Genomic DNA, 17,375 nt, shown 5'->3' with positions numbered 1-17,375 from the left:
GGATCTAATTATCCACAAGTGTGAGAGGAGACTAGCAAAATGGAAACAAAGACATATCTCATTGGGGGGGAGAGTCACTCTTATTCAGTCAATACTAACCTCTATTCCAATCTATTTTTTTTATCATTTTTCAGGATCCCTAGAAGGGTGACAGATAGGCTGGTCAGCATACAACGAAGGTTTCTTTGGGGTGCCGGAGATGACCAACATAAGATCGCTTGGGTCAAGTGGGACAACTTATGTCTACCAAAGAACAAAGGAGGCTTGGGAATAATGGACATCACAAAATTCAATCTTGCGTTACTTGCTAAATGGAAGTGGAACTTATTCCACCACTATGAAGAGTTATGGGCAAAGATTCTGGATTCAAAGTATGGAGGTTGGAGGGGTCTTGATGCAGCAACGATCGATAATAACGCCTCACTATGGTGGGCAGATCTCAAATTAGCCCTTCATAATCCCCAACATGAGATGGTGTTAAAGGGAGGGCTAACATGGAAGGTGGGGAATGGAGCCAAAATCAAGTTTTGGGAGGATGATTGGAGCTTTGGAGATACACCGCTTCTGGCAAAATACCCCAGATTGTACCTAATTTCAGACCAACAACATAACTATATTCAGGAGATGGGTCAGCAAATGGACAAAGGGTGGGAGTGGAACTTTAAATTGAGAAGACACTTGTTTGACAAAGAGCTTGAAATGGCAGATTGTTTCCTTAATGATGTTGTTGGCAACTGCATTCAGATTCACAAAAAAGATGAGTGGATCTAGAAAACAGAGCCTACTGGACAATATTCGGTAAGAAGCGCCTATAATATGCTCAAAGGAGTGGATGTTGAGGAGGATAATGTGTGGGTGTTTGAGGAGTTATGGAAGATTCGAGTCCCAACTAAAATCACTATTTTTGCATGGAGGTTATTAAAGGAGAGACTACAAACAAAGACAAATTTGAGGAGGAGAAGGGTGGCAATTAATGACACATTATGCCCATTCTGTGGGAATTCTGAGGAGAATGAAGCGCATGTATTTTTGACATGTGATAAAATACTTTCATTATGGTGGGAATCTATGACATGGTCAACATTCATGGAGCTTTTCCGCATAAACCGTGGCAGCACTTTTCCCAGCACGCGTTCTATTTGCCTAGTAGAATTCGTGTTAACCGGTGGAGAAGTTGGTGGTTGGCCCTCACATGGACAGTGTGGCAGCACCGGAATAGAATCATCTTCTCAGATGAAACTTTTGATGGTAACAAGTTAATGGAGGATGCTGTTTTTACTCTATGGACATGGCTGAAGAACTTTGAGAAGGACTTTGCCTTCACCTACAACTATTGGTCGTCTAACATAGCATCAGGATTTGTCTTTTTAGGGGGGTAGAAACCATAGACAGTGGGTGGTGTAGGTCTTTGTAATACCTAGCTTTGGTTCCTTGCGAGACTGATCTCAGTTTGAGCTTGGAACCATGTTGCTGGTAAGTCAATCTAATACATGTATTGTTTTGTACCTCTGGTACTCACAATATATATAAATATAATTTATCTTTGCTGATAAAAAAAAAGATAAGGAAATGGAAAGGAACAAAAGTGCATTGCTGGATCAAATTTATGCACTTAATATCCCATAATATAACCAAACAGTTTAGCCTAAGAGGATAGAGAAGTAAAAATTTTAGAGCTGGCTCGGTTTCAATTTTTAATCTTCTTATTTTTTTTTGTTATTCTATACTTTATCAACTTTTTAATTAGGTTTTTGAACTTTTACTTAATTAATTCTATATTCAACTCTCAATTAATTTAATTGTTATATTTAACACACTCTATAAACACCGGTCCACTTTCTACACACCTCTAGTCATGTGTTTGTGGTTAATTTTATTAAAGACAAATAGAGTCTAGGGAATCAATTATTTGAAAAATTAAGAACCTAATTAAAAATTTGGTAAAAATAGTAAAATTTGTGAACCAATTTAAACTATTTTTTTTATGAATTACAAAGATTAATATCTTAATTTTAGTTCTTTGCTTATTCTTAAATATTTATATAGAAAGTAATTTTTTTTACAGAAGGTTTTCTTTTTTCTTTTGTCTCCATTGATTATTTCTTACATAAAATTGTAAAAATAAAGTAAAATAAGTAAGAGATGACTATTTTTAAATTTTTTAAAATAAAAAAATAAAACCAAAACACGTTCTATTAGACCCGACATATCCTTAATACTCAAGAACACTATCAATCTCGTATTAAAAAGAAGGTAGGATTTTTTTTTCTTACTTGAGTGAGTAAGGTAGGAAAATCCTAACAAATATTTGTCAAAACTGGTGTGTGTGTGTGTTAGCATATAAACAAACCATATATGTATATATATATATATATATATATATATATATATATATGTATATATATATATATATATGTGGTTGGCATGTAAACAAACCATAATAATCCAGCTTCTAAGTTCTTTCGCATTGGAAGACTTCTGAAAGTCAAGTTCAGCGTGAGAGACTAACAATTTTTTCTTAAAAACGTGTTTACTAGAAGACCTTGACCCAATGTAGCTCTTCTTTAATTTCCACTGCTAACTAGTATATTATTATTATTATATATGTATTTTATTTATCAAACTCATATTTTCTTTTAGCATACACTATGTCGTTGCAAAAAACAACTCATGCACAGATCACAACGACAAAAAGTTAATTTTTGGTTACCAAATTGACATGCATATTGGCAAAACCACACAACAAATTTACATAGTTACTACAAACTCACCTTAATTAATTGTTCATACAATAGATAGTTACAGCATGCTTGGTGGTGGTAGCAGAAGCAGCACAAGACTAATTGGACAATCATCATATTCATGTCCACCAAGAATGGTTACAATTTCATCAGAGGCTGCTTCTTCTTTCTCTTTTGCATCGCCTCTTAAAAGATACGATGTTTTTATCAGTTTTAGAGGCGAGGACACGCGCAATAACTTCACAAGCCATCTTTATGCTGCCTTTCAGTTGAACAAAATCCAAGCCTTCATAGACAACAGGCTTCACAAGGGGGATGAGATCTCTCCCTCGATTTTCAAAGCCATCAAACACTCCAACCTTTCTGTGGTTGTTCTCTCCAAACACTATGCTTCCTCCACGTGGTGCTTGCGTGAACTCGCGGAAATACTTGATCACAAGAAACGTGGTGGACACATTGTTATACCTGTGTTCTATAAGATCGACCCTTCTCATGTAAGGAAGCAGACCGGCACTTATGGGAAAGCATTCGAAAAATATGAAAGAGATGTTAAACACAACATGGCCATGCTGCAGAAATGGAAAGCTGCTCTCACTGAAGTTGCCAATTTAGTTGGGTGGGAATTCAAGAATCATAGGTATAATCTTTTTTACTTTTGGAAATCCCCCTCCTGTTTTCTTACTTGAAAGATGAGTGATTAGGTTTATATATTGAGAGTCTACTTACTATGATACTAATAAAAGTCTAAGGATTTTTTGTATAGTTGTTTTCTAGGCCAATAATTGAATCAGTTTAGGCAAACTGAGATAGAATGAGTTTTTCAATATTTGTACCAGAAGTTTTCGAAGGTACCATAGAATTTTTCATATCATATATATATAGGCCAAATCAACATCATGTGAAGGTGTGTTACATTTTTCATATCATACATAGGCTAAATCAACATCACGAGAAGATGTGTTAGATTCCTTTGCTTCTAATACTGTAAATCACTAGTCTATTTATTTCAAGGTAATTATGTGATCAGATTTTACTTGTGAAGTTGTGATGCATATTTCACCTTAATATTTTTTTTATGCATGTTAGGACGGAAAATGAACTCATTGAGGGAATTGTCAAAGATGTTATGGAAAAGCTGAATCGTATATATCCCACTGAAGTAAAAGAAACACTTGTTGGAATTGATCAAAATATTGCTCCTATAGAATCACTATTGAGAATCGGGTCAAAAGAAGTTCGCATAATTGGAATTTGGGGCATGGGTGGAGTAGGAAAGACAACCATTGCCAATGCTTTATTTACCAAATTATCATCTCAATATGAAGGTAGTTGCTTCTTGGCAAATGTAAGGGAAGAATATGAAAATCAAGGACTTGGTTATTTACGAAATAAACTTTTTTCTGAGGTACTGGAGGATGATGTGAATCTCCATATTAGCACCCCCAAAGTAAGATCCACTTTTGTTATGAGGAGGCTTAGACAAAAAAAGGTTTTGATAGTTCTTGACGATGTCGATGATTCAAAGAAACTAGAATATCTTGCTGCACAACATGATTGTTTGGGATCTGGTAGTATAGTCATTGTCACCACCAGAGACAAGCATGTCATTAGCAAAGGGGTGGATGAAACATATGAGGTCAAGGGATTGTCCCTTCACCATGCTGTTAGGCTTTTTAGTTTAAATGCCTTCGGGAAAACCTATCCTGAAAAGGGCTTTGAAATGCTATCAAAACAGGTGGTTGATCATGCAAATGGCAATCCATTGGCTTTAAAAGTTTTAGGTTCACTTCTCCATTCCAGAAATGAGCAGCAATGGGCCAATGCTTTGAGAAAACTCACGAAGGTTCCTAATGCAGAGATTCAGAATGTCTTAAGATGGAGTTATGATGGACTGGATTATGAACAAAAAAATATGTTCCTGGACATTGCGTGCTTTTTCCGAGGAGAGAATATAGAAAATGTTATAAGGCTACTAGAAATTTGTGGTTTCTATCCATATATTGGTATAAAAATCCTTCAAGAAAAAAGTCTTGTAACTTTTTCTGATGACGGTAAAGTGTGTATGCATGACTTGATACAAGAAATGGGCTGGGAAATTGTTCACCGGGAATCTATCAAAGATCCTGGAAGGCGTAGCCGATTGTGGGATCCAAAAGAAGTCTATGATGTATTGAAAAATAACAGGGTAAGAAAGATATACTGAATTCCCTTTTTAAACACATGCTGGAAAGCTGGTTAGTGTGGTACTTTTTATCATCTAACATTGTAGTTTTTGTTTGTCAGGGAACTGATGCAGTTGAAGGCATAATCTTAGATGTGTCTCAAATAAGTGACTTGCCCTTGAGCTATGAGACCTTCTCAAGGATGATCAATATAAGATTTCTCAAATTCTATATGGGGAGGGGTAGGACATGCAATTTGCTCCTTCCTTCAGGTCTCAAATCATTGCCTAATAAATTAATGTACCTACAATGGGATGGATACCCTTCCAAGTCTTTGCCATCAACTTTTTGTACTGACAACCTTGTTGTGCTTTCCATGATGGAAAGCCATGTTGAAAAACTTTGGGATGGAATCAAGGTAATGTCTTTTATTTTACAGCAAGTCTTGTATGTTTGTGCTATTAAAGCCTTTGTTTTTTCATTCTTTGTTGCTGCAGAGTTTTGCAAGTTTGAAAGAGATCAACCTCCGTGCCAGCAAAAAGTTAACTAATCTCCCAGATTTATCTCTGGCACCAAATCTTGAAACTATAGATGTTTCTCATTGCACAAGTCTGCTTCATGTTCCCTTATCCATTCAATATGTCAAGAAGCTTCTTCTGTTTAACTTGGAATCCTGCAAGAATCTTAAGAGTCTTCCAATAAACATTCACTTGTCTTCTCTTGAAATGTTCATTCTCAGACGCTGTTCAAGTCTTGACGAGTTTTCAGTGACTTCACAGAACATGACAAGCCTAGACTTGAGAGAAACAGCAATAAAAGATTTCCCAGAATATCTTTGGGAGCATCTGAACAAGCTTGTTTACTTGAATCTGGAATCCTGCAGCATGCTCAAGAGTCTTACAAGCAAAATTCACTTAAAATCTCTTCAAAAACTCAGTCTGAGAGATTGTTCAAGTCTTGAGGAGTTTTCTGTGACTTCGGAGAACATGGGATGCTTGAATTTGAGAGGGACATCAATAAAAGAATTGCCAACATCACTTTGGCGCAATAACAAGCTTTTTACTTTGGTTCTTCATTCCTGTAAAAAACTTGTGAATTTTCCTGACAGACCAAAACTTGAGGATCTGCCTCTCATTTTCAATGGGGTATCCTCCTCTGAAAGTCCAAATACGGATGAACCATGGACTTTGTCATCCTTAGCAGATTTATCTCTAAAAGGAAGCAGTATTGAGAATTTACCTGTAAGCATCAAAGATCTTCCTAGTCTTAAAAAGCTTACCTTGACTGAGTGCAAGAAACTTCGGTCTTTACCAAGCCTTCCTCCATCCTTGGAAGACTTGTCCTTAGATGAAAGTGATATTGAGTGTTTATCTTTAAGTATCAAGGATCTTTCTCACTTGAAAATACTTACCCTAACCAACTACAAGAAGCTTATGTCTCCACAAGACCTTCCATCATCTTCAAAAGCTTCATTACTAAATGAAAGTAAAGTTGATTCCCATCTTGTGAGCATGAAAGGTCTTTCTCATCTACAGAAGTTTCCTCTGGTTAAGTGGAAAAGGTTTCATTCTCTACCAGAGCTTCCACCATTCTTGGAAGAATTGTCACTAAGTGAAAGCAATATTGAGTGCATACCTAAAAGCATAAAAAATCTTTCTCATCTGAGAAAACTAGCCATAAAAAAGTGCACAGGGCTTCGATATTTACCAGAGCTTCCACCATATTTGAAAGATTTGTTTGTACGTGGATGCGATATTGAAAGCTTGCCAATAAGCATCAAAGATCTTATTCATTTGCGAAAGATCACCTTAATTGAGTGCAAGAAGCTCCAGGTTCTACCAGAGCTCCCACCATGCCTGCAATCATTTTGTGCAGCTGACTGCAGATCACTTGAGATTGTTCGAAGTTCAAAGACTGTCTTAATAGAAGATAGATATGCATACTATTACAATTGCATAAGCTTGGATCAAAATTCACGCAACAATATCATTGCAGATGCACCCTTTGAGGCAGCTTATACTTCTTTGCAACAAGGAACACCTCTTGGTCCTCTCATTTCTATTTGTTTGCCGGGAACTGAAATCCCAGACTGGTTCAGCTACCAATCAACAAATTCTTCACTGGACATGGAAATTCCTCAACAGTGGTTCAAAGATTCAAAGTTCTTAGGTTTTGCCCTGTGCCTTGTAATTGGTGGCTTCCTGCAAAACAGTTATGAAGGGTATGATCCAGATGTCAAGTGTTATCACTTTGTGAAGTCTGCCTTTAACTCTGACCCCAGTGTTCCCTTTCTTGGCCATTGCACAACTGTAATGCAGGTGCCACAAGGTTTTAATTCAGACCATATGTTTATATGCTACTATCCCACTTTTAATGCCTCCATTCTACAAGATTTCAAGGATTTAGGCATGTACTATGATGCCAACAGCTTAAGGCTCCGAGTCATCTTTAAATTTAAGGGTCCATATCAACGGTTGGACATTGTAAAGAAGTGCGGGGTCAGACCTCTGTTGATTGCTAATACTGAAAGGTTTCACATAGAAAGTGAACTACAACCTGAATAGAAGGGGGCATGAATTGAAACCGAGATTTTGATGAAATATATTATAGCCGTAAGAAGAAAAAGAACCATGAAGTATAACAACAGTTGACACAAGTGATAGTGACTTATATTCCTTAACCAAGTGGTCCAGGTTTCGAATCCTAGTCGACATTGGAATATGAAATAAATTGTGTTGGTAGGAGAATATCCACATTGTGTGCACTCAAGGTCCTTGACGAAGATTAGTCACTGCTTCCAGCAGGAGCTACTTTGTACCAATATCATTGTTAGCAAAAAAAAAAAAAGAGAACCATGAGTACAACCTGAAGCAAAGGAAAAGATTTGAATCCAATGGTTGCTGAGTAAGAGAGTACATCCTTGAAACCATAGGTATGTCACTCTAAAATCTGCTTCCAACCTTACTTTTCATGCATCCATTAGTACTGTGAAGTTTCCATTTGATAGCATAGCAACTCCTGATCATGTTGAGGGAAGAGAAAAATAGAAGTACCACTTGAAACTTTTTCCAATAGTTATCATCATTCAAAATGTCTCGAATGAAATGAGAGATGATGGCCTGATAAAATAAAATAAAAAGATATTTTTTTTTATCCATTTCTAACGAGTTAATGAATGCTTTTGTTGTGTTTTGCTTTTTATGTACTATTTTTTTGTTTTGGTATACTAATGAATGTTTTGTTTAGTTTAGTTTTAAAAAATAATTAATTTTTTTTTAAAAAAAAGTTCGTAAGAAACTGTACATTAAGTAATTGCTTTCTTTAAATTAAACTGAACAAAAATACATTAATTTTAGAGCATTTTATATGTCAAATGTAACACTTTGAATGAACGGAAATTTTTCAGGACAACTTTGAGGATTCTAGTGATGAGCCGGTAACCTGGTCTGAGGGTGTGTAGATAAAGAGGAGGGACCTTAAAAATTGCTGAACCCGCGGTCATTGTTTGTAGCACACAGATTGAAATTGTGAGATTCAAACTTAGGACCTAATAATTGATTCAAGCAACGTTAACCATTACGCCTACTTAGTTAATGACTGGACAGAGTCTTTTGTTATTTAAACAAATTTCATTTGAGTCCAGGTCTAATAACGTTAATTGGATATATACTTTATTATTAAATAAAATTTCATTTGAGTCTCAGTTTAGTGAAATCCACGTGAAATCACCTAACAATAGAGTTTCTCTTCAAGTGACGATAGTTCCAGTGTCTTGAAGAGTAATAATGCGCAATATCAAATGAAGAAATTAATAATTTATAAAAAAAATGAAGAAATTAATAATAACATGCTCTGTTTCTTCACTGACTAATAAAAAGTATCAGATACTCATTGCAATTACACAAAAACTGTGCAGTGATCTCTAATAAATACTGTACTGTTAGTTATAAATATAGTAATACATGAATATCATTAGATAACGCTAGTTTTGCTTTACAAAGTTTTCAGTATATCTTAGCTCTCTTTTAGTAGTAGACTTCAACCCAGTATTTAACAAGCATACTATAAAATTGTACCACTACAAGAACAAGAGCCTGCCGATGTCTTCTGGACTGCAATCTGAATGGAATCTCAAGACAAAATTGGTGGAAGTCGGCATTCACGGTAATTCCGAGCATCGGATACAAGCATAATTCAAAAGCTTGGAGACAAGGCTATCTGGTTCAGGGATGAGAGAAAATGTCACGCTGTTCCAGAAATGAAATGTCAACGAATTGTGCAGGATATTTTCAAGCAGCACATCTTGTTGAGCTTTCTCAGTCTCTGTCGTCGGTGCAATGAAGTATCTGTTTGCAGTTTAATTCAGGTAAGGTACACAAGCACAAAATGAAGTATCTGTTTGCAGTTTAATTCAGGTAAGGTACACAAGCACAAAAAAGAGAGGCAGTGTCACTCTCCAAGTTAGACTCGAGCAATAAAGCCAACCAGTGAAAAATGCCAACACATGTATTTCTAATAAAACCTACGTCATAAATGTATTCCCGATTAATTGAGACAAATGTAAATTTACCTTGTTATGTTCTGAGAACTAACAGGGAAGAAGATATAAGAGGGTTCTACTTTCAACTCCAAGTGCTTAACAGATTTATTCTCATCTCCTAAATATTTTCGAGCAACCCTCGTCAACAGATCAGCACCATTCCCTCTCAAACTGGTATCATCATATGTCATGTAGAACTCTTCCAAACACTCCTTTACGAACAAACTGGCATATAACAGATAGTCAATCTCAAAGAAAGTCTCACACAGTGCAGAACAAATTAATTGAATTTGCACCTATGTATCACTATATCATTCAAATTGATTATGAAAAGGCACGGCATCATACATTTCAACCAGAATGTCCATAATTTAATCTTCAACTTCAATCAAATCTATTGATAAAATTATCCTCTCTTTTTTTGTCCATTTCCATTGGGGTCCTAACATTTTGGTTTCCAAGCTTATGCACTGGAGGAGACAAATGCTGTTGGAATCCCAAACAAAAAAGAAGGACAAGCCTCCCAATAAATGGGACATCGACTAAGTGTGCATCTCCATATGGCAGTTATGGTGACAACAGCAAAATTGAACAACATAAAAATGTGCACATTATGCTTACTCATGCATAAGTCATAACAAAACAGTCACGTTCTCAAGAAATACTCTAATGGAATATAAAACCAACTTAAACACAATGGATAGTATGGAAAGCATACCCAACTACAAGAACCAAGTCTTATCCCATTAAGTGGGTTTGACAACAAGATGAACCTATCACCATTGAGGTTTCATAAAAAGAGATGCAAGAGAATAAACGGAAAAAACAACTATTTTTTTATGACAAGAAAACCTAGTCAGTCCATCGCAGAACAGAATTTGGACATTCAAGACCCCCATTTTAATAAGTTCCTTGAAAATCATGTTTCCGATATGAAATCATAATGGAAAGATAGAAAGCAAGCTAACAATACCTGTGTCTTGGAAAAGACATTACAGCACCATTCAAAGCACTTCCAGCACCATGACCCTCCATACCAACAGAATTATTAAGAAAAGAAATCGGCTTCAACACGATGATATCTGAATCTAGATAGATCCCACCATACCTGACAAAACAGAAGAAAATGTCATTGCAACAATTTTGATCCTCGGACTTTTTCACACAAAAAAAACATCAGAAACAGTCAGCTCACAACTTACTCCAATAGATAAACAGCAAAATAAAGTAAGTACTAAATACTATCACCATGTTCAATACACATCACCAAATTACTATACTAATACACCTAAGCAATCACCACCAACTACACAAAACAACCAAGAAAACTTACTTGTACAGAGCAGCAAGGCGGATAAGCTCACTGTAATGAGTAGAATAGAAATTTGTCTTCTTCCATTCAAACCACACAGAAGCAAAAATGTGAGCAGGCATATCCTTCAGAAGCTCATCAAGATTTGGCATAGCAACAGCAACTTTGTACCTGATAAAAGCAATTCCTTGATTCTCAGCAATCGTAATTCAAAACAACACGGTAACTTGAGCAATAAGAAAGCAAAATCTGGACCAAGAGAGGCGACAATTACCCATCCTTAACAAAGCTGTCCTTGAAGAAATCAAGTTCCACCGTCTCGGAGAACACAACAACACAAGCATCGGGGTGATGAAAGAGCAAACTCTCGAGACCACGCTGATGCCGAACAGTGTACATCCAAGGTGGCGAATTCCACACCATAAACACTCTAGTAACACATTTCCCCAGCCTGAAAAACTCATCCATGAAATCACTGAACGACAATCGCAGCCGCGGCAATCCAGGGTAGTAGCCCCAAGTATCCCCATCTGCATACACATGATTCTTCACAGACACACCCCTAGCAGCACCAACAACATCAACATCTTTCTCAATGCTCGATTCACCACCATTGCTACCAGAATTTACAACATGATTCTTCACAGACACACCTCTATCAGCACCAATAACATCAACATCTTTCTGAATGCTCGATTCACCACCATTGCTACCAGAATTTACAACTTCTTTAATAATCTCATTATTATTATTATCATCATCATTGTTGTTGTGGTTATGATTCAAAGTTCTGCGTTCTATGCCAACTTTGGTGAGAGTGTTGACATTGACATTAAGAGGAGCCTTCTTCTTGATACCAGGGAATGGAACTTTCTTGAACTCATGGATCCACCACTTCTGGACAATTCTGTCCCCCCTGGTGAGTCCGGTGGTGGCGGCGCCGGCGTCGGGATCTTGAAGCAAGGGGTTGTTGAGAGGGTTAAGCACGTCGAAGTTGGATCTGAACATTCTATCCTTTCTTAAAAACACACTCTTCTTGTCGAACCAGTCGCTCCATCCTTCTCTTAAGGGAGAGGTTTTGAGCAGCAGCGCGTCGTCGATTGTGGCCACACGCGCCGCCATGGAACGGACGGTGAAGTCCACGGGAACGTCGTCGGAGGCGAATGCGGTTTTGGAACGGTCATCATTATCGGAGAAGGATTGGAAGGGGAAATTATTGTTGTTGTCGGAGTGACGGTGGTGGAAGGAGCGGCGGAGGGAGGCGGAGAGGGGATCGAAGAAGAGGTGGTAGGGGGGAGGGTTGAGGCGGAGGGAGGGGGGATCTAGGGTTTCGTCGATGAAGTCGAGCTCGTCGATGGGGTCGTCGGAGGAGGCGATGGAGATGTCGGCGGAGGTGGAGTGGGAAACGAGGGAGGGACGGGGGAGGTGGTGGGAGTGGGGGTGGGAGCGGGAGAGGCGGGAGTAGAGGAGGGAGACGGAGAAGAGGAGGAGCACGGCGGAGATCACGGCGCAGAGGTAGGCGCCGTAAGGGGAGCGCCGCCGTGAACGAAGCATTTGACTAAACTCTGAATGAAAAAATCTATGTATCTATCATTTATGTTTGACTCTTTTGTCTTCAATTCGTGTCGTTTCGTCACTGTGACTGGATTTGAATGCTGCAGAGAAGAAAATGCTGTCTGTAATAAACAGAGGGAAGAGGAAAAACAATGAAATAACGTTTACTTGGAGTTTTGAAGAATTTTTACATTGTTTTAGAGTAAAAAAAATAATGATGAGAATTCAATTAAAAATAATAATTTAAGGACTTGTTTAATAATTTAAACTTCAAATAAAATACCAAACTTAGCTTTCCTAAACTTTTTAATATATAAAAAATTTAAATAAAATACACTCTGTACTACTAAGAATTTTTTCTAAAGAATAAATTGTATAGAATACAACAAACTTACCGTGGGGTCTTTGTAATTGGTTGGATGAAAATTCAAAATTCCAACTACAGAAAATCCACTTTCCAATTGAGCTTTATTTGTCGCAAGTAATGTATGTTTTTACTTTATCTTTGAATTATTTTTTTTAATGTAAAATAAATCCACAATTATAATTAAAATATGATTTTTTAAAAATGAAATAAAATCCCCAACATGCTCATCACATGTACCTTTTAATTTGTTTTATTCTTGCGCTTGTCTTTCACGTAGTTTCGAGATATTACAGAATAAAATCAGCTCTGAAGAAGAGGAACATGAATTTCATCTATGACCATGTTTCTAAGATAGATCACTTTGCCACTCATTGAAAATAAAGTGGTATTGAACTTCAACAAAAGCTATCATCGAATAAAAAGAAAAATAATAGTCAAAAAAGAAAATTACAACAAAGGAAAAAGGAATTCTATTAGTTTACTCATCTAGATATTATACTGAATACACACTGACCAAAACAAAACGTGCTAATTTGAGAGAGGGAAGGGGGCATTTTCTCCACTACTAGTAAATCACAGGCGTTTAAGATCAAACGGCAACCACCAAATGGGCAAAAGCACTGAAGAAGCCAACATAAATATGAAATTCAGCAGCAACGTTAAATCCTGGTTTGAACCGCCAGAAAAGTGTCATATATAACCGACGCTAAATCCTGGTTTTTTTTTTTTTTTTTGTGGTGAACACTTCATGATAGCTATATGCCTTTGTGCATTGCATTTGCATGAAATAAAAAGACTAACAGCTTTCAAGAACCATCTACCTTTCTTCTCGGTAGGTGAAAGGGTAGAAGTTTGAAAACAGCAGACTGCCAAGAAAAATGTATGCCATAGAGTATGCCCATATCACGTATCCCCATCTAAAGTATTTTGCAGGATTCGCCATTATATATGAAGCAAACCAATAAAGATTCGCCATTATATATGAAGCAAACCAATAAAGAGGAGGGCTGGCAGACAAGAAACGAGTTGACACCTGTTAAATGTCATTTACCAAAAGTTTGCATTAGCAAAAACTTTCAGCCATTCTTAAGCAACAAAACGGATATGATAGAAATTGATTAAAAGGTGCAATAGGTAAACAGTAAAGTGGGATAGCAGAAAATGAAGGGTGCATCTATACTTTTCTTGTGGCCAAATACTATGTCAATTTTCATTACCCCATTTTTCACCATGCACACCCTCGGTGACCAAGTTTAGAACATTTAAGCAATATTCAGGGCAGGTCTTAAAACATGATTAGAAAAAGTTGAAGTTCACACATGATAAATAGAAGCAGAAAGAAAGCAAGACAGTTGACACTACCTGTACACGCATGACAAAAAAAGCAGTGCATACCATGAATCCCAAGTGTAGCACGAATGGGAGAACAGAAGCAGACAAGTATCCCGGCCAAATTGCTGCTGGCTCAGATTCCATGGGAACATTAGCAATGTCTCCCTTGCTCACATTCTTTCTCCTCCTAAGATTGGAGTGTTCTGGAGCAGGAGTGAGTAGTGTTATGGTTGCAATGACAAGATATAAAGCTTTATTGTATAATCTGAAGTCGCATGCTTATATGCTGTATACTATAAAGAACAATGAATGAAGGAATTAAGCATAGTATGTAACTCTGTACATATATCACCAACTAGGAATGACCAGACAAACAACAAAATGGTTGAACCACAAATGTGAAAGAATGAAAATAGCAGTACCACATAAAACCATCAAAGTGGATGATTTAATTATTATACCCAAGTCAGTGAATTATTTACCTCACAAAGCAATGTACTTCCAACTAATGCAAAGTAAAACACAGTTATCTGTTTGAGAATCATACCTTCTAATCAAACAGAGGATTTTTCCACACTTCCAGCTTCTTTGGACCTTGAGAGTTCATCTGATAAAAACACAACTCCACGGCTCTCTTCTTCCATAGGAGTTAAAAAACCCAGAGAGAAAAAGTTCTGAGGCCTTGACTTAGCATAATGGACAACTCTGAGCGAAGTGCCAGAGACAGTATTGGAGATGCAAGTAGAAAGTTTAGCAACTGTTTCAGCTGAAAATATCTCAAGAAACCTACACCCCTGGACAATCAGAAATTAACAACCTCCACTGGAAAATCTGACTATTTAAATTTTAAACATCCAAGTTCCAACTTTATAGACTACAGAGAAAATACATCATAATAGGTTGCATAGACTAGGGTATAATAATTCAGCCAACAGCATAGCATTAGCAAAATAAATCAACAAAACTGTTGAAACTTAAAAATGAAAATACCAATAATGACTTTGGATGTAATTGTGAAGTAACGGTATTCTTGCCTTGCACCAGGGCCTTATTTCATCAGGGGAACGCTCAACACACATATTGTAATAGCCATAAGTCTGGAAAGCTACAAATGGAGCAAAAATAAATGCAGTACGTAAAGCTCCAACAATAACAATCTGCAAAGCCAACTGGGACAATGACAAAGAATCAGTCAGTATTCCAGTTTATAATTCAAACTAACAATGCTTGAAATCTTTTTCTTTTCAAATGACATGGAAATCAATCCTAGAACATCTACCCTAACTACTTGAGCTACATCTATATGTCAGTTTACAAATGTTCCTATAACACATAGTTAAAGAAAAATTATTAGTTCTAGATATATTTAATTTCTACTCTATGACCTATCACATGTGAAAAAATCCACAACTGCAAAAAACCCCTCAAACATACAATATTGCACCCCCACCACTCTTGTGTCCCCTAACTTCCACACCTAATAGGCTAATATCATAAACATCCACACTCCTTGTTAATAAAATTAGCCATCAAACCTTCCAAATAACAAAGAAACAAATATGTTTCTTTAAGCTAGAAGCCATGTTGACTGAACTCACCCTCTCGTTTACCATCGAATGCCAACAACTACATTCATAATTTCACACGTGCTTGACACAGTTGCTTCAAATTCCCAGGCATAGAAAACCATTTTTAACATTAATCAATACAATGACAGTCATGTGAAACTTAATGCAAATGAGATTTATTAAGATCCTGTTAGGAAAAACTTCTATACAAACACTTATAGTAAAAAGACAACAAAAAGGTAAAATGAATTGAGTTTCTCCAACGGATTAAAAATTAAAATTAACTTATGCATCTTAGCTTCTCTGAAGAAGTTAGATGAGAGAGCTTCTATAAAAATGAAGTACCCAAATTCAGTTTTTCTTCTTACTGAAGTGCTAATGGTGAATTTTATCCGCACAGGACCCAAGGACAAACACTTATACTCCCTCCAGTCTCGAATATAAGCATAAGACAATGTAAGTTAGTTTATCTTTCCTTATATTCGAGACCAGAGGGAGTAAGTAATTACACAATGTAGGAAGTAAGAAATAGTGAAGAAACTAACAGCAACACGCTTTTTGTGAAACACAGCATGATAAGCCCGATGCCATAGTCTGAAAACAGAAGTAGCCAGCATTCAGCACGCCATTAGACCTCGCACATTTCCACCAGACACGAAGTGATACATTCCTCCAAAACACAGAAATGCATGCAAACTCTCCGAGTATCTGCCATCACAGAAACCAAACACCAAGTCACAAAGAAACATTAAACATAAACGCTTAAGGAGGAATGCTAGCGACACTCTCCCTCGTAGAAAGAAGGAAGCTGAGAGAGGAAGGAGGGGTAAGAAGGCGAAGGTGCGGAAGAGGATGATTAGGGTTAGGACTTAGGAGGAGGAGTCTCGAATATGTATGTTGCTGATTTTAGTCCACCATCTGAATCCTGTGATCCCACCGTGTTAACTGCCAAGGGAGCCTCACTCCAATATGTATTTCTTTTTCTTTTTTTTAGTAGACCGATTATGTATTTCAAAAACAAAAAAAAAAAAAAATTATGCTTTATTTGTTTTTATATAAAAATGATGATGCATTTAAAGAAATAGATCTACAACATAAATAAATAAATAAAACAAAACAAGAATTTGATTTTCATTTTTTTTGGGTAGGAAAAGCAAATAAAGTAAGAACATGTTTGAAAATCAGGGAAAAATTACTTTTGAGGCAGAAGTGTTTTTTTAAATCTATATTGAAATGTGTATCATAAAACATGCACTAAGAAATTGATTCGAGATCACATAAATATGCATACTAAAAAGTAAAAAAAAAAAAAGCCATCAACCATTATTAATCAGTTTTGGTCTGCTTTGTAGGAAGATAATTATCAAAATAAAAAATATTATATTTTTTTCTAGAAGTAATGTATTCTCTTAGTCAAAAGTAATAAAATTAATTCTTGAAAAATCATCAGAGAATCAAATTTTTTTCACCATTGTTGAATGACAATGTAAATATTATTATTCTATATGGTGCGTATACGTGTTTCTCTATTGTATAGTGTATATATAGTGCATATACGTCTGCCTCTGTAGTATTATTCTAAAATATGTTAAATGAATATAAAACTTCAATTTATTTTCATATGTTGACAGAAAAAATATTTGTATATTATTAATTAATTATAAACTATTTTTATGTATAAATACTATAAAACTACATAGTAATTTATTATTTAAATAGTATACTAAAAAAAAACTTTTATTGAACAAAACTTTAACCTTTAATTTAAGTTGCATATTTTATATTCAAGGCTTCAAGCA

General features: G+C 36.2%; 2 protein-coding genes and 1 pseudogene across 5 annotated transcripts; 1 reads left to right on the top strand and 2 right to left on the bottom strand.

The window, feature by feature from the left end:
• The first annotated feature begins 2,631 nt into the window (after positions 1–2,631).
• On the top strand, positions 2,632–8,611 carry LOC114403711 (TMV resistance protein N-like). Of its 2 annotated transcripts, none has more exons than XM_028366829.1 (5): positions 2,632–3,378; positions 3,828–4,926; positions 5,025–5,321; positions 5,401–7,835; positions 8,310–8,611. In XM_028366829.1, the coding sequence occupies exons 1-4, from the start codon at positions 2,807–2,809 to the stop codon at positions 7,465–7,467; spliced, it is 4,035 nt and encodes a 1,344-aa protein (XP_028222630.1). In that variant the 5' UTR covers positions 2,632–2,806; the 3' UTR covers positions 7,468–7,835; positions 8,310–8,611. The 2 variants fall into 2 exon arrangements, with proteins under 2 accessions (XP_028222630.1, XP_028222629.1); XM_028366828.1 differs by having other exon boundaries at positions 5,371–7,835.
• A 128-nt stretch (positions 8,612–8,739) lies between these two features.
• LOC114403712 (uncharacterized protein At4g19900) lies at positions 8,740–12,445 on the bottom strand. 2 transcript variants are annotated; one of them, XM_028366830.1, is made up of 5 exons: positions 11,030–12,445; positions 10,777–10,926; positions 10,417–10,551; positions 9,474–9,668; positions 8,740–9,249 (listed from the first exon to the last, which is right to left on the bottom strand). In XM_028366830.1, the coding sequence occupies exons 1-5, from the start codon at positions 12,307–12,309 to the stop codon at positions 9,063–9,065; spliced, it is 1,947 nt and encodes a 648-aa protein (XP_028222631.1). In that variant the 5' UTR covers positions 12,310–12,445; the 3' UTR covers positions 8,740–9,062. The 2 variants fall into 2 exon arrangements, with proteins under 2 accessions (XP_028222631.1, XP_028222632.1); XM_028366831.1 differs by having other exon boundaries at positions 8,740–9,298; positions 11,030–12,408.
• Positions 12,304–16,537, bottom strand: LOC114403714 (annotated as a pseudogene). Its single transcript, XR_003664690.1, has 6 exons — positions 16,122–16,537; positions 14,999–15,177; positions 14,556–14,802; positions 14,039–14,211; positions 13,498–13,709; positions 12,304–12,410 (listed from the first exon to the last, which is right to left on the bottom strand). The product of XR_003664690.1 is annotated as a GPI mannosyltransferase 2-like (transcript).
• Positions 16,538–17,375: the final 838 nt, after the last annotated feature.

Source organism: Glycine soja, chromosome 20, assembly GCF_004193775.1.
Source record: "Glycine soja cultivar W05 chromosome 20, ASM419377v2, whole genome shotgun sequence".
NCBI lineage: Eukaryota > Viridiplantae > Streptophyta > Magnoliopsida > Fabales > Fabaceae > Glycine > Glycine soja.
The sequence above is the reverse complement of the archived record's forward strand: the minus strand, read 5'-3'. Positions and strand labels throughout refer to the sequence as shown.